The sequence below is a fragment of the Alosa pseudoharengus genome, unplaced genomic scaffold, assembly GCF_046254945.1.
Source record: "Alosa pseudoharengus isolate Yale_2024_CS ecotype anadromous, Long Island Sound unplaced genomic scaffold, YU_APseudo_1.1 YU_APseudo_1.1_scf_11, whole genome shotgun sequence".
In the NCBI taxonomy this organism is placed as follows: Eukaryota; Metazoa; Chordata; class Actinopteri; order Clupeiformes; family Clupeidae; genus Alosa; species Alosa pseudoharengus.
In genome coordinates, this window is record NW_027468576.1 from 28043130 (window position 1) to 28064378 (window position 21249).

General features: G+C 38.6%; 2 protein-coding genes across 2 annotated transcripts; one reads left to right on the forward strand and one right to left on the reverse strand.

Annotated features, from left to right (window-relative positions):
* Positions 1–68: 68 nt before the first annotated feature.
* On the reverse strand, positions 69–5163 carry ctns (cystinosin, lysosomal cystine transporter). Its single transcript, XM_076278669.1, has 11 exons — positions 5054–5163; positions 4755–4859; positions 4579–4657; positions 4407–4494; positions 4172–4275; positions 3898–4035; positions 3696–3795; positions 3251–3370; positions 2213–2383; positions 1497–1614; positions 69–1117 (listed from the first exon to the last, which is right to left on the reverse strand). Exons 2-11 carry the CDS (start codon positions 4816–4818, stop codon positions 972–974), a joined length of 1128 nt encoding a protein of 375 aa, XP_076134784.1. The 5' UTR covers positions 4819–4859; positions 5054–5163; the 3' UTR covers positions 69–971.
* A 12206-nt stretch (positions 5164–17369) lies between these two features.
* On the forward strand, positions 17370–19032 carry ccl25b (chemokine (C-C motif) ligand 25b). The gene is made up of 5 exons (XM_076278670.1): positions 17370–17388; positions 17602–17689; positions 17947–18064; positions 18376–18504; positions 18602–19032. The coding sequence occupies exons 2-4, from the start codon at positions 17626–17628 to the stop codon at positions 18497–18499; spliced, it is 306 nt and encodes a 101-aa protein (XP_076134785.1). The 5' UTR covers positions 17370–17388; positions 17602–17625; the 3' UTR covers positions 18500–18504; positions 18602–19032.
* Positions 19033–21249: the final 2217 nt, after the last annotated feature.

Below are 21249 nucleotides of genomic sequence, written 5' to 3' on the forward strand. Positions count from 1 at the left end.
GCCCACCACCAGATGGCAGGATTCACCTGTAACTCCAGCAATAAATAACCAACCGCAAGACGACAAAATAGTAAAAACTTTTTATTTCATACATTTAATCTTACATCATACATTCATAGTATTCCGGTATACACAAATAGAGTGGGTTGCATTTTTATAAAGGTAAAATAGAGAATTATTTAATTATTGCCTTTCAAAACCAAAAGTAAAGGACTTTTTTAAAATTAACTGGTAATACCAGAAAATAAGAGCAATTACCTGTGTAACGGTAACAGTAACAACAATTACCTGTGTAACACAGTATTCAGTAAGGAAAACCATATTACAAAAATGCTTCTTTGTAGACTGGTGTAATTTGCATTTAGGATGATATGTTTCCAAGGCTACAGACCAAGCAAAGACAGAATAGGCCAAACCTAGGAGTGTTTAAAATCCCAAAGATATCAGGGAGCAAAGACAGGTGTATTCAAGTCCATTCTTATCTAAATTGACATTATTAAACAACTATAACCGTTCAAAATGCTATGCTCCAGCCAACACAGAGGGTGATGAGCAGTCTTGACTTCTGGCTTGCATGCATTTCCAAGGATTTTTTTTTAGAAAATGTTCAAAAATATAAAATGTTCCCTTTTATTTCCCTTTAATTTAAAAAAGAAAATAATAATCAAAAGAAACAAAAAACCCTACAAAACTAGAATTTGATATGTGAATCATTGTTTAAATTTCAATGAAAATGAAGTCAAATCTGTGTAGGCTATTTGGTCCAAATGCCGATAGCATGTTCTCATTTACCTGAAAATGTATATAAGTGGGTACAATAACTGAGACACCAAAAATAATATTCATGATGTTTCTGATCCCTTAAGATTAGACTGGAGTTTAAATTAGAGTTAAAATAACTTTAAACTATCAAACTAACCAAACATGACAAGGCCCTTTGTGGTATAAAGCAGTTAAGTTCACATTCACTCCTACTCTTCGTCTTGTATCATTTGATACGGGGACCCTGGTTTCCGGTATAAACAATAGTGCTGAAGTATAAAGATCACATCAAAAAATATGGAGAACAAACCCAAGCCAAACTTTGTGGGATCTCCAAAAATTAGTCTCCATTTATCTGTAATTCAACAAACAAGCAAATCACCATAAGTCATACATTACATTACATTTGGCTGACACATTTTTAACCAAAGCGACTAACAACATGGTAAACAGTTTAAGTTTTACAGCAATTCTCTCAACAATTTTAGGACAATTTAAAAATGGTAGAGTACAGTAAGAATAAGTGCATTAGTGAGTGCTGTTTTTTTAAACAGTTGAGTGTCAGTTCAAGACAGGTGGTAAGTGCTAGGATCAGCAAGATTTGTTGTAAGTAGTGCTATGAGATGTTCTCTAAAGAGCTGGGTCTTCAGGAGTATTGTTATGCACCCAAACCAAATAAAACACAGATAGCAAATGTGTAATGTGTTTTGAGTCTACATGCCGTTAGTACTCACCATTATTATAAGACTGCAGGAACATCTGAATGATGCTGAAACTGCCTCCAGTAAAATCGAGCAGCACATTGCCAATGCTCCAGCCTTCTGTGCTCTTTCTCTGGTAGTTCATGTAGACCTAAAAAGGATTTGGCACCAAACAATGTATACATTCATACTGCAGGTGTAGTGTAGTCAATGCATGGTTTCTCTCAATTAAGCAAACCATAAGCCTACCACCTTGTGGAAGAAAACACAAAATTTGATACGAGTTGAATGGATTTACACCAAATCCTAATTGCAAGCGAGTGTTAATAAAATCAGTTTAATTACATTGTTTTCAGTTGGAATGTCCTAACTGTACACTGAAATATGACAATAGAAGGGCATATTTAACAGAATCATTGTGGACAGAGAGCCTGCAATGCTACATTACAGTCGCTCGCTTGGATGCAATTAGGATACCATGTTAAACTTTATGGACTAGAGGGGGTTGTGGTGAGCCTGGCCACTACCTGCATGATGGCTTACATCCAAAATGTAAAGCAACATAACTTATTAAAATAACATACAGTACATGCCATTCATATGATACAAAGAATACCCAGAGCAGTGTATCCTTATACAAATTGATATGAGCTGACATTGAAAAATCAAATGAAAAACACCACAATATACTTTACTATGAAAATCTTGGAAATGGGGCTGATATAATGGCTATTACTTGGTATATCTACCTGAGGGATGTACTTGACCAAAGTGACAGCCAGTTTAATGTAGGAGAAGTAGTACAGGTAATCCAGCCAGGTAATCTTTCCAGCAATGGCCACAAAGAGGGAAACCAGCGCAAACGTCCAGCCCACCGCTAGTAAGACCATGGCCACCTTGGACACTTTCTGCCCTTCTCTCTGTAAGGCAATCAATCAATCAACCAATCAAACACATCAAACAAATACAACATCATTACAGCCTGCTACCTACACACAGTTTCTAACATAGTCATTTGAATTACAGTAAGTGCCTTAGCCATTGCTACTCTGTTGATTAGTTACTGGCATCCTTCCCTCTGGTTAAGCTATGCTGAACCTCAGCACACAATAACTAGTTCATGAAAATATACAATTTAAAGTAATAGGTTTCTAATCTCTATATTCTCACATCGGAGGTGGTGAGACAATGTGGAGAATGTGAAAGCACAAACAATCTGTAACTACCATGGTTCCAGGACAAAACAAATGTGCAATATTAAATCCTATTCAAATCAAACAATGTTTCACCTGCTGAAAAACATGTGAGGACAGAGCTTTTACAGCCATATTACTTCAGCTATGGTACATCCACACCCCAAGTTTGCTGATTCTGTGAATTCTTTTAAATGGCAGGAGCCACTTGTTTAGACAGGCTTTCAAGTTACTCACTACATTCACTGTGCTTTCCTTTTGGGATTTGCTGTCTATGCATCTTTTGTTTTACTTTATATATTGTTGTGCATTGTGTTTTATCCGTTTAGTGCTACCTTCTCTTGTAAAGCACGTTGTGACTTGTGTCTGTGGAAAAATGCCATATAAATAATTTTTACTTACATATTAATTTGGTGCATTTACCCACACATTTATCCAAAGCAACTTAATTACTTATAGTACTAACTATTCTACTGATGTATTTGCATATCAGTTTTAACATGAAAGTCTCCTTTCAGTTGAACAAGATCTGATACCAGGAACTTCAAGGTAGGATGGCATTTCCTGATTTGATATGAAGCTTCAGTTCCTCACCTCATACATAACGCTCTGGCAGACATACACCAGGCACAGCAGCACTGCATGGAGGCTGAAAAACACATCATTGGCATCCACAGGGTTCACTCCATTTGGATCCTTTTTCAAGAACTCTTCCTGTCCGTTAAAGATAGACATTTTATTGAAGTCTTCCATATGCTTTTTAAAAAAATAAAATTAAAAAACACAACAGACTGCTACAAACCTGTTGTGCCGTATTCCTACCAAGAGCATTTGCTCTTGATAGGTTAACATTGGCTGTCACTGAATCCGTTTTCCAAACAGAAAAAAAGTGTCGTCGCACACTCAAACTTCCGATTCACAAACTTTCTGTTTGGCCGCTCAGCACCACAACAAGGTGTGTGTTTACTTTTTGCTCAGACTACTGAATTCTACTGAATTCACCAGCTATGATGGCCATCTAGAGAATGGAAGCTCCTACCTTAATGTAGGGTACCCAGAAAAGGCCCACATTGAAGACACTATAGGCAAAGAATCCAGTTAGGTTGAGTGCGAGGAAATCAAAGTTCAGGCCCACAACACTATCAAGGGAATGCACAAACAGCCTTTTTATACACCACATACAAATCCACTAAGGAAATGTTTAAAGACAGAAATGGGGCCAAGAAAAGACAGTAGCCTACCTCTTCCGTTTCCAATTTTCATATGCCTGAGGATAGAATGAAATAGACCACGCCACAAAGTAGATCCAACCAATAACTTGATTAATTATTGCAAGAATGTTACTTCTGACCACCAGAAATCTGATCCTCGATGTAAGACTGAAAAGGACACAGTAATTATGCATGAATTAGCCATAAGTTGAACTTGTCATTCACTTTTGGTACACTTTAGAAGTAATGTTTGACACCGGAATGTGGCTATCATTAAGATCTGTGGATCATATGGCAGGCATACCTGGATATTTCTGTACTGTTGCTGTATAAGAAAGCAGTAACTTGACCTACATCTTTTGCCAGGACCTCAATCTGAGTGGAGGTAATTTCAGCTGGAAGAAAAACCTGTAATGAACGGTTAATTAAGTGAAGTGTGAATGACAATGACAATACATAGTTATGAGTCATGTGTCACTCCAAATTGTGTCATCTTTGGCCCAATGATCAAAATAAAAGCATAAAAGCGATAGCCCTACCTGTCTGGGAAGTCCAATAATTGCAGTATAATTCTGTGATGCATAGGTGATGTTGAAAAGGATAGCAACAGTGACATTCAGCGAGGCACTACATAAAGAAAGAATAGAAAGTAATGGTAAATGTGCAGCCAACCTACGTACAATAACACAACATTTGTGACGACTAGATTACCTTGAGTCAATAGTAATGTTCTTAGATGAGCCCTGCTCTAAATCTACTGTTCCTGGAACAGTGAGGAGAACGCTTGAGTCTGAAACCCACAAAAGCAAAGAAACATATGGTATCACTGAACGGCACGAGATGACAAACATTGATTTCGGTTTGGTTTTTACTTCGGTTTTACTTACCACTTAAAACAACCATACAGCATATGCCTACTACGGACAAAAACAGTCGGACACCTGGTGACATCTTCGGTTTGTTGCAAGACCCCGTCAGGACATTTACAACAACTGTTAACAGAATTTGACAAGGAGTCGGTCGATCGATACATACTACATCGTGCAATAAACTAGATAATAACTAGGCTAGATGCTAACCGTAGCCGTCTGACTGGGCTAATCATCTACATTATAACTACTGACATGCACAAGATTCGAATGAATGGGGGGGGGGGGTAATGTTGTATTAAAAATAGAGTAAATACCTGCACATTGAACATCTTAAAGGTCGTACACAGTTAGTCTGCTTATTTGTTGTCCTCTCTTCGGTAAATACCACTACCAGTTCCGTGCTTGAAGTTGGTCATATGACTGCTCAGCTGACATGTGACGTTTAGAGCATGCTGCGTGCGTGGGCCGGCCAGAATGGGGCCGTTTAGTGATGCAAGTCAATTCATGGGTTGAGATAGAGATAGAAAGCTAGAAATAGAGAAAGAATTGTCATAACATTTCTTCCTGCTGACTGCCAAGATAGCAAGCAATTCATAGGTTTCATCAGGTCCCTTGCTACAGGTGTATAAAATCAAGCACCTAGATTAATGCAGGCTGCATGCTTGATTAATGCACCTGTAGCAAGGGACCTGATGAAACCTATGAAATTGACCGATCCCAAGCCCCTCCTCCCATTGTCAGTCCCATAGTTAGTGATGTGCCCAATGAAGCGAGGCTTCGGAGCTTGTGTCGAGCAGAAAGGGGCGTGCCAGATGAAGCCCCGGTTCGAGGCTTGTGTCGTTTCCATAAAAATCACGTGACTGATGACAAACGAGGCCTCGGTTTGTGAGTGTGACGTCTGAAGCTTCGTTTGGGACACACACCCACGTGACTGCTTCGGAATCTGATTCAAAGGCTTTGAATTGCGCAAACCAGGGCACCCGCTCTAGTGTCGGAATGAGTTGTGTTGTATTGCAAGAGCCAGGCGAAATTTGTGGGTAGCCCTGATTTATATAGGATGCTTGCTCTGTTTGTCAATTTACGTTATTTTCTTTCCGGAAAATGTCCATAATCCATAATATCATGCACATATAGAAATAAAGAAGAAATAGCCTAGGCCTAGCCTAAAGCTTTGCCATTTAGAACAATGACATTAAAACGTGTCTGCGTTGCAGTCTCAACTTCAATCATGTCATTTAAAAGCAATACAGGCTAATATTTTCTATGTAGGCCTAACAATAATGGCTGACATAATATTTTCCTTTTATTGAAAGTTTGATTCATGAAACATCAAACTATGTCAGGCCATGTAGGGTTTGGTTTAATTAGGCGCCTGGTCGTTTCCTTTTCACTCTCGTCCATAGCGTGTTGAGGTTGATAATACTTCGTCCTGGTTCAGAAGCTAAGTAGTGTCTACTGCGGTCGTTAAGTGGATGGGAGACCGATTGGATCATTGACTGGGATAACATGATTTCACGCCTCCACGGAAACACCAATCTTCACGTGATAACGAGTGACGCGATTATGTTGCCTAATCGTATTTTATTGTATTGAATTGAGACAAACAGAAATGCACATTTCTTGCAACACTTTTAATGTAATGAATGAGAACATTTCGAAGCTTTGGCATTGTGTTGAACGTGTAGGCATTCTTTTCACTAGTCCGTGACTGCGGGGCTTTATGCAAACCACCAGATGTCGCTGTGTTTTCCTTATCTTCCATGTTTCGAAGCTTCGACACATTACTCGGCACATTAGGGAAATGTGCCGAGTAGCGCTCGAGGCTTCATTTACCCATCACTACCCATAGTTACTGTTGCTAAGTCGGACAAGTTTGCAGGAAAGTGTGGGAGAACGCGTGTTCAACATGGGGACGCAGCACCCCCATTTAGCCGAGTGCAACAGTATGCTGGATTTCTGGGCGTCAAGTAATATTGATATATTCAAAAAACAGAGGTCAGAAAAGCCTTCAGTATGCAGATGGACACATTCACAATGTCCGCTGTTATCAACGAGGTGGAACGCCACAAATTGAGGACAAACCAATCCGGTGTCGTGGATCTTATGGGATGCATGTTAACTGGGGATAAACAATTAGCACGTTATCACGAGCAGGTAGTTTACCGTATTTGCTGCAGATGTGACTCTGATTCAATAAACAGACTGTGCAAAAATATGGTGTCGACGTGTCCATAACAAAATCTAACCATATTTCGAGGATTAATAAACGGGACCAAGTGCTGCAGATCCAAGTTCCCACGCAACTTAGGAGAGTGACTAGCCTGTTAAGCAGCTCATGTTGGGGTGGAGAGATAGCTTCTCTTCGGTAGGCCGATAGCCTACTTATTATTTTGAATGGCTGCTTTAGAAGGAAGAGTTCAAATAAACATGATACAAGTGTATTGAAAAGAAACCACTCCGAGTTCAAACCCAAATCACGCATGACATATGTTTGCAGACGTGATTTGTCTTGCACTAGACTTCATCAGTGCCCGCTTATGCTATAATTAATTTAAACATAGGCAATGTAGTAGCCTAGGTCTAATATTGGCGATTTCGAGACTGCATAGCCTATATAGCAAGGCATAGTTTTGAATTTGCACGATTCGATCTTTAGAAGACATTGGCTATCTCTCGTTCAGCCATGCAGTAGGCTATTATTGCGTTTGTTGAAAAAATGATCATTAGCTTATTTCTGTGAACAGTCTTCCTTCTATCCCAAGTTAAACATGGCAAGGTAGCAAAGCTGAAAGTAGGCTTATTCTTGTTGTGTGTAAGGCGATACGTGATTGAAGGTGTACTGTAGCCTTTTGTGCGTCTTTCGTATGAATGTGCGAGTTCAGTTCCTGCAAGGTAGGTATAATTTTTTGCGTAGGCTTATGTTGTCGTTTCATCAGTGGAAACCAGATTTAGTTATGTTTTTGTGTGTAGTTATGAACACAAATAAAGGCAACATTTTCGTACACACTCAGATTTCTTTACTGAAAAGTAGCTATCCAAAGTTATGCAAAGTTAGGCCTATGCTATGTGTGTCAACGTTTCACACGGTCAGGATATCGGATGTCACTTCTACAAGTATCCCAGGCTTATCTTTTAACCTTTTTGAGCTCTTTAGTTATTTAGTTACTTAGGCTACTCGCAAAAGAAGCATTATAGCATTCGCATAACCGGCGTATTGTCATACAGAATGGACACTAGAAAATTCAAAATTGACCGAGGTTGACCGAGGTCCTCCGAAGTCCTCATTGTGACATATTAAAAGGGGGCGTGGCTTGGGATCGGCGCTATCTTGGCAGTCAGCAGGAAGAAATGTTATGAAAATTCTTTCTCTATTTCTAGCTGAGCACCTGTCAGCCACCAGTAGCCTGATTGTACTACAGCAGGAGGAGCCACTGCCTGGCATTACAACATGAAGTCAATTGATAACTGTAGGCCTAGTTTACACATTTCATGACAGATATAGCCCCTAGGCCAGTGTTTCTCAAACTTTTTCAGACCAAGGACCACTTAACCAATAAAAAAAAATCATGGACCACCTAGCTCAAAAAAACAAACAAAAAAACAGTAAATCTAGGTCTACTCCAACAGTATTGCACCTCACTGAACCACCTTGCTTATTGTGTCAGAGGATTCATGATTTAACTGGCGTAGCAGTGTTGCAGAACTGTTTGGATTTACATACAAGTTGGTTCAATATTGCAAACAACCGATCTATATTATATTTTACCCGTGGGATAGCTTGCAGAGAAACACTGCCCTGGGCCAACACATTGCCTGTCTAACAATAATAGCCTAATCCTTCACTCACAGACCTCTGTTGCTGCTGAGTTCTCAGGTGTTCCAAAAATGAAACAGTTTCCCCCCCCCTTCCATACGCGGAGTTAGTGGGGGGGCAGGGGGAGCACTGCCCCCCCTGGTGGAAACGGGTAATTGCATTGTTTCAAAAATTTGTGAAATACGTCTGGCATGACCAGATATTTAAAAAATTATTTAAATAACACAAAACAACAATAGGGAACGGGCTGCGGTTGATGATGGGAGCAGCCAGGTTTTCTTCTCTTGCGATCCTTCACATTGAAAAGTGACATCAGGGGCGTAGCCAGGATTATTTTATAGGGGGGGCCAGCTGGGTCCAGACTTTTTATTGGGGTGGCACTTGGGAATCAAAACTATTTGAAAACTACTCAAACTCAGGGATTCTCTGGGGCTGAGCAAATGTGAAAAATATGTGGTGTGTGCCTTACGGAAATAAATGCCATTTTTTTTATTTAGCCCTATGAGCCCTACTCTATTTTTGGCCATTCTCACTACCTTTAGTTATAAGCATTTATCCTGGTCATTGTAAGTGCCATTTACACATGCTATATTTTTTCAGAACAGTCTAGACAACCCAGATCTGCCACCAATTCATATTAATACTTGCATTGATTTGGTTTTTATTTCTAAATAATACAAAGACAAAAAGCGTATTATACCATTCTTATCTCTGTAGCTGGACATGACTTTCATGTATGTGTTGGACAGACTGTCCTGAAACTGGCAATATAAGAACCATGGTGGAGGGGGGCTTTGGGGCTGACAATTTACAGGTGTGCGCCTTACAGAAATAAATGCCTTTTTTTTTTATTTAGTAATGAAAAATGACCTTTTGAGTTTGCTTGTTCTGTGTGTACACTCATGATGATTCTAAAACAACTTTTTACTGCATTGTCATGAACAAAGTAAAGGCAAAAAGGTGTTTCTTTGTCGAATAAATTGGGATGCAATGTGAGTCTCTAATTAGATGCCATGCAGAAATTTGCTGGGATCTCATAACCGGATTATGAACATACTTTGCCATAGAGAAACACATGATAACGTTGGATTATGAACATGCTTACAAAAACGTACAAAAACGTGGGGCAAGTCGAGCTATATTAAGTTATTATTTTGATGTCATTTCGTCTGTTTTTTAACCCAGAATTATGTACTTGGTATCAAATGATAGCTTTGTGTCTCCTCTTTCATCTGACATGCGTGGCATAGGCCTATCTATCCGATCGGATCACGGGTTCGTGAGTAGGGCCTTATTCAAACGAGAGTAATGTGTGCAGCGTTGGTTTTTGTACATGATGTTATTTTGCAGTCACGTTGTCTGTTTTTATAGCCAGGAAGCATTGATACTTGGTACCAATAGATAGCCCTGTGTCTCCTCTTTCTTCTGATATGCGATCACGGGTTCGCGAGTAATTCAAACGCGAGCAGGTGAACTGTAAATATGAATCAATTTGATTTAATTATTTATTTATTTTTCATACTTGATCGCACAGGCAAGTGTTTAGTCTCGTTGGAAAGCCCCACTTCTGCTCTGTCACGCAATTAAGGTTTCATCTCGCTGCGATGAACAGTTCTGGAGCAATGTAACAAAGAACTCAGGCAAAGCAGCAGCCTGCCTCTGCCTGACCAACTATGGCAAGAACCACGCAGTCAGCAAATTATGTTTTTTTTTAAAGTAGCCTAGGCTAGGCCCTATTAGCCTACTGTTATTGGAGCCATCCGGAGATATGTGCCTAATATGCTTGCATTTCACCCAAATTTTATTGAAATATTTTTGTAACAGCGTTACCGCGGGCATCCGATTATTTCTGATCAGCCCCACAAGTCAATGTCAGAGCCTACCTAACAAGGACAGCCCAACGCAGCTCACTTGGCTATGATTCGTGACACATTCTAACATCTTATTAGCATTAATGTTCCAACTCATCATCAACTCACCTGTTGTTACTGAGGTTAAGTAGTAGTCTACTGTCAAGTGTTTTTTAACAGATGACTTGAATTGTCCCGCTACTGCTGCTGCTGCACTAGGCTATTCACGATTATATCACAACCGTGGGCTACACTTCCTGACTGGGCCAATGGTCGTAGATAGAGTGCAGTAATTGGTTCAGTCCCTGCTTTGCAAAGTGTTGGAAAAGTGCCGTCGAAAAGGGCTTTTTTTTTTTTTTTTTTACTTTTCACTGAACGGAGCTGGGGGGACCAGCAGGGGGGCCAAGCTTTGACCAGTGGTGGCCGTGGCCCCCCCTGGCCACCACGTAGCTCCGCCCCTGAGTGACATTAAGGTCAACCTGACGCAGGACGCAAAAAACGCGAAAATTACTGTTGCACTAGTATGGACATCTTGCCGTGCCAACGTTGCAATAAAGGTTGCCTAAATGCCATGTATATAAATGTCCTGTCAGCTTACTAATTGATTTTGCGTTGTGTGTAGATTTGGACTTTTTATTCCACTTTGTTTAAACAGCAAAGTGGCAAAGCCTTGTTCACCTGTTCGGAACTGGCTGGTGAATGTGACGCGCGTAGGCCTGGCTGGACCCTTTTAGTGCATCTAGGCCTACTGATCGCTGTGGATTACTTTTTTTCGTGTCATTGGATTACAGCAAAATATGAATATTTTTTCTTAACATGTCTTAACGTAATGGCGTGATTGCGCTTCGTTTCTGCTTTTGGAGAGGCATCAGACTGTAGGTGAACACTTCCTTTGATTCTTGGAGTTCTCGCTATGATTTAAGTCTGCCCTGCACTCAATGGCCTACAGTTTACTTACTTTGCCTTTTGTAGAATCGAATTTGAGTTTTCAATGACTCGTTCTCCTTAAGCTAAGCATGCATGAACCTATGGCATGAACCGATGCATCTTGTTATTTAAAACTCCACTCTGCTAGGTGGCTCGCATGCCAGCAGCACTTGAGGCGTCGGAGGTTTACCAACGTTCCACAAGCACAGCTAAGCTAGCTGGCATCCGTTACACTAGGCTATATAGTTCGTTTTTAATAGCAAACAGAAGTGTCAAGATGGCAACAGGTCATTACATTCTTTAATTGACAAAATATGATTGTACAAAATATTCAATCAATGTGGCGCAAATGAGGCTAGGCGGTGGATTAATTTATCAAAAGTGAGCAACAACTCTATGGGCTAAGCCCCGAATGTTTTCAACTGCTAGGCGACACCCCTGTCTATTGCATTTTTTAAGACAACCGTGCTGCATTGGATTTCATGAGGACGAATTGTTAAATTGTTACAATGTAATTATATAATCAAACTCCGCCTATGCCCCCTCCACCAACTCCCCCACCTCCCCCCAACATTCTAAGTAATTTTTATGCATCATGTGTAGAATAGTCATACACCATTTGAAGGCTTGGACTGGGAATCAATACATGACAACATCTTTCATGTAAAATATGTGTACAAATGTATGTTGCTGTAGCCCCTTTCACACTGAGATCACGCAAAATTCGCATGAAGAGGAGGTACGTCTTTTTGCCACATCGTGTGTCTAAAAACAAGGTGAAAATTTGCCGGCCTGCAGATCTGTTCACATGATCCGGCATTTTGGGGATCCAGGAGGCAGGACCAGCTAGCAAATTAGGGGGGCGTGTAGAGTGATAGTCGCAGGCCTTACCGTGCGTGGGCCTTCAGATGCAGCAGGTGTGTGATTTTTATAACAGAAAGTTCTGAAGATTAATAAAAAACAAGCTTATTTTTCCCCATAGACTTAACATGGGCTGATGACATCACAATGGGCTAATTAACTTGATTTGCACCTGTATCAACTTCCAGCTGCTCACTAGGACCCATCAAAGGGCCAGTTAAACTGATTGCACCTGTATCAACTGCTTTCTGCTTAACTAGGCCAACTCTCTCTGTGTCTCTCCTTACAAGGATATAAGGCACATTCCATCCAACTTTCTAACCATTCAATTTCAACCTCTTCAAACCATTCACTCATCCACCCATTAAACTATCCATCAACATCCATTAAACAATCTGCCTATCAACATCCATTCAACTTTCTGTCTATCAACATCCATTACTAGTGATGGGTAAATGAAGCCTCGAGCGCTACTCGGCACATTTCCCTAATGTGCCGAGTAATGTGTCGAAGCTTCGAAACATGGAAGATAAGGAAAACACAGCGACATCTGGTGGTTTGCATAAAGCCCCGCAGTCACGGACTAGTGAAAAGAATGCCTACACGTTCAACACAATGCCAAAGCTTCGAAATGTTCTCATTCATTACATTAAAAGTGTTGCAAGAAATGTGCATTTCTGTTTGTCTCAATTCAATACAATAAAATACGATTAGGCAACATAATCGCGTCACTCGTTATCACGTGAAGATTGGTGTTTCCGTGGAGGCGTGAAATCATGTTATCCCAGTCAATGATCCAATCGGTCTCCCATCCACTTAACGACCGCAGTAGACACTACTTAGCTTCTGAACCAGGACGAAGTATTATCAACCTCAACACGCTATGGACGAGAGTGAAAAGGAAACGACCAGGCGCCTAATTAAACCAAACCCTACATGGCCTGACATAGTTTGATGTTTCATGAATCAAACTTTCAATAAAAGGAAAATATTATGTCAGCCATTATTGTTAGGCCTACATAGAAAATATTAGCCTGTATTGCTTTTAAATGACATGATTGAAGTTGAGACTGCAACGCAGACACGTTTTAATGTCATTGTTCTAAATGGCAAAGCTTTAGGCTAGGCCTAGGCTATTTCTTCTTTATTTCTATATGTGCATGATATTATGGATTATGGACATTTTCCGGAAAGAAAATAACGTAAATTGACAAACAGAGCAAGCATCCTATATAAATCAGGGCTACCCACAAATTTCGCCTGGCTCTTGCAATACAACACAACTCATTCCGACACTAGAGCGGGTGCCCTGGTTTGCGCAATTCAAAGCCTTTGAATCAGATTCCGAAGCAGTCACGTGGGTGTGTGTCCCAAACGAAGCTTCAGACGTCACACTCACAAACCGAGGCCTCGTTTGTCATCAGTCACGTGATTTTTATGGAAACGACACAAGCCTCGAACCGGGGCTTCATCTGGCACGCCCCTTTCTGCTCGACACAAGCTCCGAAGCCTCGCTTCATTGGGCACATCACTATCCATTACACTATCTACATTCAACTTTTAAACTATATACTCTGTCTCAGGCTTTAAGCATACAATCTGGCTCTCTTAAGACTACTATTTCCTCTGCCCACAACTGTTTCAAAATAAATATCCTCACTACAATAATTCACTATTAAATAATTTAACTATTTAAACTACTCAACTATTTAACTGTTCAGCCATTTCAACTGTCAGTTGTTATAAACTATGACTCCTGCCAACTGTTTCCAAATAAACAGTTGGCATTTTATGTTAATATACATGTACAGTATGTTTATATTTTCATGCACTGGTAATTTCCTCGAAATTACATTTTCTAGTTCTGATTGTTTCCTAAGAAACTACAGGCTGTCAGTTTTCCAAAGAGGTTAAGCATTTGATTAGGTGGGAAACTAGGTGGGAACAGTGGCCTCTGAAGTAGGCGCTGTTCAATTTCAGGCAAAAACTTGAAATTGGTATTGAGAATTAATGATTTAAAATAATTGACGCACATCCAATATGCTGCTTTTTCCAAATGCCACTCCCTCTTTCCCTCTCTCCCTCTCTTCTGCTCATTTCATTCTTCTTCACTGTCCTATCTCAATAAAGGCAAAAAAGCAAGCCTTCAATGTCTATTTATTGTGTTATTGTATTTTAAGTATTTTAATTATTGTATGTCATGCACATTGAGACCAAAGGAAATTCCTTGTATGTGAAAACCTACTTGGCAATAAACCTGATTCTGATTCTGACTCTGATTTCCTGATCCCACCCCATTTCTCTTTCCCACTCATTTCCTGTCAGTCTCTTCACTGACTAGAGAGCAGTTACAATAATTGTTCAGAATCAGAATCAGCTTTATTGGCCAGGTTTGCGTAAACAAACAAAGAATTTGACTCTGGTTAACTTTGCTCTCAAGTACTCTCAAATACTGTAGAAATATATTTAAAAAAATCTTCAAAGCATGATGCTGATATCAAAGCATATAATCATCTGCCTTAAACTGAACAGTGTCAACCTTTGACATATGAGATGAGAGAACTTTGATAAGAATTTTAGCTGAGGGATGATATAAAACCATGACGGATCACTGAATTCCCCTTATTAATGCCAGATAAGACACTACTCTCCAAACAAGCGTCCAAACATTGTTTCTGGAACGACGCCTCTTAATTCCTGGAAAAGTTTAGTAAACCGGTAATACTGAACAATGTTTGGACGCTTGTACAAGTTTATTGTGTAAAAAGTCTGAGGGCATTCAAGGGTTTGTGTATCAAAGTTTGTTTTTGAAAGTCACATCAATTGCAGAGATCATGGACATCCAAAAGCATATTGCCTAAAAAAGTCTTCATTTTATGGACTGTCTGTTAAAAAGTGAATGGATAGATAATTGTTCAGTGTGTTGAAAGTATAGGCTAAGTAAGTATATTGATGCAATGGCAGAATCTGTGGCAAGAAAAAAAGTAAACCCTTTGGAATTATTCTGCATCAAAGTAGGATATAAATTCATTGATAACACACAAATTATTGCATTCATCTCATTCATGTTAAATAGATAATTAAAACATTCATGTCATTTCAAAAAGTAAATAAATCAAGGCTAACGGCCTCAAACAAATTCTAGTCAGATGTTAACAAGCCTGGAGTTCAAATCAATGAAACAAGTTTGGACGTGTGGGTTAGAGCTATACATTTTATAGGAAACACGTGAAATTTTTTTTTTTGCTGTTCATGAGAAGAAACTTCTTATGTAAAACATGCATTGCAAGAAAGAGATCTTAGAATAATAACAAATAGTTATTATGCATTGAACTGGAAATATCTGTCTAATGTGATAATACATTATTGCATAGTTTCCGTAGAAGTGGCCACTCAGCCAAGATGACTCCAGAAGCCACAATGCTGAAACATCAATGAGGTAAACGCATGAAAGAGTCGGTTGGAAATGCATCATCTCCAAGATAAGTAAAACCAGCCCACCATGTAAAACATTGAACAGACAGGGTGTCCATAGCGGGACGCCAGGCAGCCTGCTCTCCAAAAAAGAAAGAGCAATGCTTCAGGGAGAGTGGTTTGTGAGTTGACAAAAACAGCAACATGAAAATCATCTTAATGCATTAGTACAGTTGGAAGTGCATGATATGTGGTAAGTAATAATAATAATAATAATAATAATAATAATAATAATAATAATAATAATAATAAATAAATAAATAAAAGCCACAGGGGAAAGCTCTGTGAATCTACACTGCATGGCTTCAAAAAGGAAAATATATCTATAGGAGTGGCTCAGTCATATCCCAGACCTTAACCAATAACCTCAGCAGAGCCATTCACTCATACGACTGAACTCAAGCAGAATGGGCTAATTCTTCTTGAATGGCGACAATCTGATCTAATTACAAGGAGTGCTTGACTGAGCTTATTACTCTCAAAGGAGATTCAATCGATTATTAAAGGGCTTGCTTAATTTTTTTGGTGTGTGTGTGTGTGTGTTTTATTTTTTTATTAGCTTCAGGACATTGTTTGTTTATGCTTGTGACTTAGTTGAAGATCAGATCACATTAATGACCAATTACTGCAGAAACCCATCACTGAGGGTTCACATATTGTGTTGCTGTATAACTTTTAATACTCAGGATCTAACATCTTAAGCTTTGCTTGTATTATGATTCATCTCAACATCTTTGAATGTTCCAGTAGTAGTTTTATTGACTATATGTGTTGGGTCAAACCTATTCAGAAGACAACAAATATATAGTTTGGATTTCTTGTAAAAAGTTATGCTGACATTTCCGGTGAATTATTGAGCAATTTGACCGTAAAAGGTTCTAACTTGGATTAGATTTATGTTATTGTTGGCACAGCTCTCTGTTTATGCCTCACTGCCTTAAAGAAATTGGCATGGTTTTAAGAACAAACTGTTGTGCAATAGTTGTGGGCTTGTTGTGATTTAGACAAGAATGTGGCTTTCATATTAAAGACAGCAAATACATTCACATAAATTATAATGAATTCATTATAATGCATTGTTTAATGCATTGCAAAGGGAAAATTGGATTTACATGTTGACATGTAAACTTGCAGACGAGTTACCGTATCATACATCCACACTAAGGATTACAGGTATGGACTATGGATTCTGTGCAGTGAGATTTAAAGGCAAATGTATATCTCTTGGCTGTTAGGAAGTTAAAATTGATAAATGCTCTAGCTACAAATCCCAGCACTGTAATATAATCCCAGCAATGTTACAAATTTACAACTTCAACGTTAAGGTTAAAAATCCATTGCATCCTTCCAAACCCATTCTTTACAGATTGAGTGTATTTGGATTTTGATACTGATCTGATTGCAACTGACAACATACATGAACTTTGAGAAAAGAATGACTTCTACACTGCTTAGATTTCAGGTTGTGAAACCAAATCTTTTGATCTTTTCCATGTGGCTTTTTTTTTTGCATTTGTTTTTCTAAACGAATGGACCGTGGTATCAGTCATTCATGCGGTTGATCCTGAAATCTGAGAGGGAACAGCAGGAGGCGTGGAAGAACAAGTCTAGAGGCTGGGTAATAGGTAATGGTGTGTAAACATCTACTATAAAAAGACAAGAGGAAGGTTAGTGTCAGTAAAGGAGCAGAAAACACCAAAGCAGCAGCCAACAACTGGTTATTGTAAGTTGTAAGCTTGTTGCTTGAAGCTGTATGTATGTGTATGCATAAATATCAACCTCTAATAAGATATTTGTTTTTAGACTGGATGCTGCATCTGCATAAACATACTTGACATAATTTTTTGATGTATGGTCTGCACTGAAAAGAATTGCACAACAACTTCCTCTCTGGATTGTGACAGATGGCCAGTAAAAGATGACTAATGTTTTGCAGGTTGTTACCTCCAGGGATTCAGCCATGCAGTTCTCTATTCTGTTCTTTGTGCTGATATTGGCGTGCATGTGCCCAAGCCTGGCTCAAGGTAAGTGTCTTGTGTGGGTCTCTGTTGATGGTCTGTCGGACCAACTTAACAAATCCTGAATGGCCGAATGGTGTCAAGGTGGTAAAGTGCATGCACTGTGTTCAATATAGTTGGAGAAAATATCCTCATTTACTCATCCCCTTGTCATGTTCTGCTGTCATTATTTGTGTGATGTGTATCAGCAGTATCAGCAAACTTTACCATCACTGATAGCAACAATTACAATATGAAATGGACTTTTCTTTCTTTTTGTATAGGTTCCTATGAGAACTGCTGCCTGAAATATGTTACTGGTGTCAAAAAGTCGACCAAAAGAAGGGTTGAGAAGTATAGGGTTCAGGAAACAGATGGAGGATGTAACATTCCAGCTGTGGTGTGAGTGCTTGAAATGTGTTTATACAAAATGTTTCAATACTGCTACAAAATAAACACAATCACACATCTTAACATGCAACACAAATACACACACACAAATACACAAAAATTGTACAAGTGAATCTGTATACACACATACACAGACACAAATACACACACACACACACACACACACACACACACACACACACACACACACACACACACACACATACACACACACACACACACACACACACACACACACGGTGTGGAAAAGATATGCCATTTTCTGTACTAAAATTTCATCTGTATTGTTTTTCATACTGAAGATTCACTCTAAGGAACAAAAAGTCTTTCTGTGCAAACCCTGAACAAACTTGGGTGAAACAACTGATCACTGAAGTTAAAGACAGGAAAAATAAAAAGATGAAAAACACGCAGAGCAAGATGTAACTGAGGTACTTATTTCTCTTTACATGACTTTATTGTTCCAACTGATATTAAATAAATGAGGAAATATATAAATTCCTATATTATTGTTTCTTCTTTTGTCAGACCCCATAGCACAGCTTGATTTGGCAGTCTACTGAAGGCCGAATCTTTCTAGACGATCGGTACTAGAGTGTTATCACCCAGGGATTTGTCAAGATAAAATTCAATCCCAAAATCTGCATTACTGTGACATTCTGCTTATGTTGATATATGGCTTGTCACAATTAGTTCAGTTTATCTGTTAGTGTAACCACATGCCCGAAGGTGTCACTGATTCATGGTAGGTTAAGTTTTCAGTGAATGTGTCAAATAAAAAAAATACATTTAATCCTGATGTAGCCTACTTTTAACACTGTTATCAAACTGTGAATATTTGAATGTTTTGAATGTGATCTTTCTGTCTAACTGAATGATTTTGAATGAATAGAACACAACAGTGGCCATATTTTTGTATTGTTTTGTATCTTTTCAATAAAACTATGAACAGAAATCTACAGGTGTATCCATAGCGTTCTTCCTAATGAATTCAGAATGTGTGTGATCTAGTGTTCAGCGCTAGAAGTGATTATGCTCATAGCTTTTATGGTCCAAAGTAGTTTTGTGGTCAAAACATAAAACTGTTTTGTTTCTGCAGTCAGAAGGAATTTAAAAGTAGAGGATATTCCTCAGTATTTCTGTGCAATGAAGCCAGTTTCTTTGTTTTGTTCATTTTGTTTGCATTGTTTCAAACAAAAAAATAAAAAATAGGCATGGAAAAAAAAGTTTGATAAAGGTAAAATACATTGACATCTAGAAGCCATACTTTTCCACTGTATGCTTAGATGTGGACTATTTTATGCCCGTTAGGGAGCCAGAAAAAATGCATGTATAACTCACAAAGCTAATAAAACCTTAAAGCAAGATGCACATCCATCAACATAATTCATCCTTTGGCTGCCTTGACCGTCAACACACTCGCTTCTACTAAAGAATTATGATCAGGGAGCTCAACAGAAACACTTAAACATGTGTATGCTACTATGCTACTTTAGTTTATAATATATTACTTCCACTTAGTCATTTCATTTCTATAAGATGCCATGTCACTCACATGGCTCCCCTGAACTGTGTTTTCTCTTACCTTGTTCAATTCTTGAATTGTATTAATGTAATATATTGCTCTGACAGAATAACAAGAGAATGTGAGAGAGACTGGGAGCATGGGGAACAGACCAGCAAGTACAAGAGAGACCAGCATGCAAAGAGGAACTAGCTAGAGCTTGTTTGATATAGTGACATTTTCTGCTCCATTGGCAAAATTTGTCACACCCTTTGGCAGTAACCTTGTGTGTCATACTGGCATGAGGTTGCATGCTTGATATATGATATGGTTTTTCATTACCAGCTATTTCTTAACATGCTCATTCTTGTTCAGTATTAGAGTAATTTATCCATATATCACGATTATATTGGAAGAGAGTTTTCTTAACTGTAATCATTTTTACATTCTGTTCATTCTTATTGTTACAATGTGTTGTATGCTTATTGTATATTGTTACGATGTGTATCATTTTATCCTTGCCAAGAACAGTTAATCTCAAAACATGACACGAACAACTTGCAGTTGATTTTGATAAAAAACTAAGCCATTTCAAAACAAAATACAGATCCATTATAAGCATCTATTTAGACGTGTTTGATTTGAGAGATTGGATGTTTTCAGAATAACAATACCATTTATTAAAATATTATCTCAAGCCAGTTTCAGGGTATAAATACCTCTGAGTTCACTGAGAGTCCAATGAGTTTTTGTGTTTAATTTCCAAGAGAGTTGAACATTTCAGTGATATACAATGCGTTCACAAAATATAAACAGCTTCTGATGGATGAACAAGGTTTCAAGCTATGATTCAGCTTTGCAGAGGAATACATCTGCATACCAGGGTTTTATTACCTATAATCACAGTAGAGTGGTAAAAAAATAAAGACTCAATGATTTGGTATGATGCAATTCTTTTCAAAAGTTGTCAAGATCCTCTTTTCAGACATGAAGCACATTGCGAAACTGTAGAAAGTTACTGCTGACATAGATTTTTTTGGCAGAGATTTGTGACATCGTAAGTCATTCTATCATCTTGCATTCAACATTACGCGGGTTCTCACGTCTCAACAGGACTGGAATGGTGTTTCTCATACAGAAAAACTCCCGTGAATGTCAATCACCTGAAAACAGTGAAAGAAGTGCTAACCATTTAATAATATAAAAGAATTAGGGTAATAAAGTGCTTTACAGTGAGAAAATGATCAAGTTGTGATTAAACCTGAAACCCTGAAATTGAGATACAAATACAACTTCAAACAGATATACATGACATGTAATAGCCAAATTTGTTTTATACAAACTGATCTATGATAGAGCACCCAATAAACACTCAAAAAAGCAGTGATTGTAAAAAAAAACATAAAAAATATAATTATGTTTAAAAAATTGTAGTCCTCCCTGAGTAAAACTCTTTTAAAGAAACACAAAATAGGAGATACATATCTTGCTGCATGAGTAAACTTCTTCATTTTGCATAGGTAATACTGTTCTTAATGCAATGCACTGATTAAAGGGCATATTGCACTTTTAGAAGTAATATCTTGGTGTTTTGTTTCAGAATAGAGAATTTGCCCCCCTCCCCCTACACACACACCAGACACACACAAAATATACCTTATAAACACTATAA

What these genes read in the sequence shown, in the direction of transcription:
- ccl25b (XM_076278670.1), top strand. Translation starts at nt 17,626, where the DNA reads ATGCAGTTCTCTATTCTGTTCTTTGTGCTGATATTGGCGTGCATGTGC. An exon ending in GTGCCCAAGCCTGGCTCAAG is followed by an intron (nt 17,690 to 17,946) that starts GTAAGTGTCTTG and finishes CTTTTTGTATAG; the next exon opens with GTTCCTATGAGAACTGCTGC. An exon ending in TGTAACATTCCAGCTGTGGT is followed by an intron (nt 18,065 to 18,375) that starts GTGAGTGCTTGA and finishes TTCATACTGAAG; the next exon opens with ATTCACTCTAAGGAACAAAA.
- ctns (XM_076278669.1), bottom strand. Translation starts at nt 4,818, where the DNA reads ATGTCACCAGGTGTCCGACTGTTTTTGTCCGTAGTAGGCATATGCTGT. An exon ending in TGGTCAAGTACATCCCTCAG is followed by an intron (nt 1,615 to 2,212) that starts GTAGATATACCA and finishes AATCCTTTTTAG; the next exon opens with GTCTACATGAACTACCAGAG. An exon ending in CCTGCAGTCTTATAATAATG is followed by an intron (nt 1,118 to 1,496) that starts GTGAGTACTAAC and finishes GTTGAATTACAG; the next exon opens with ATAAATGGAGACTAATTTTT.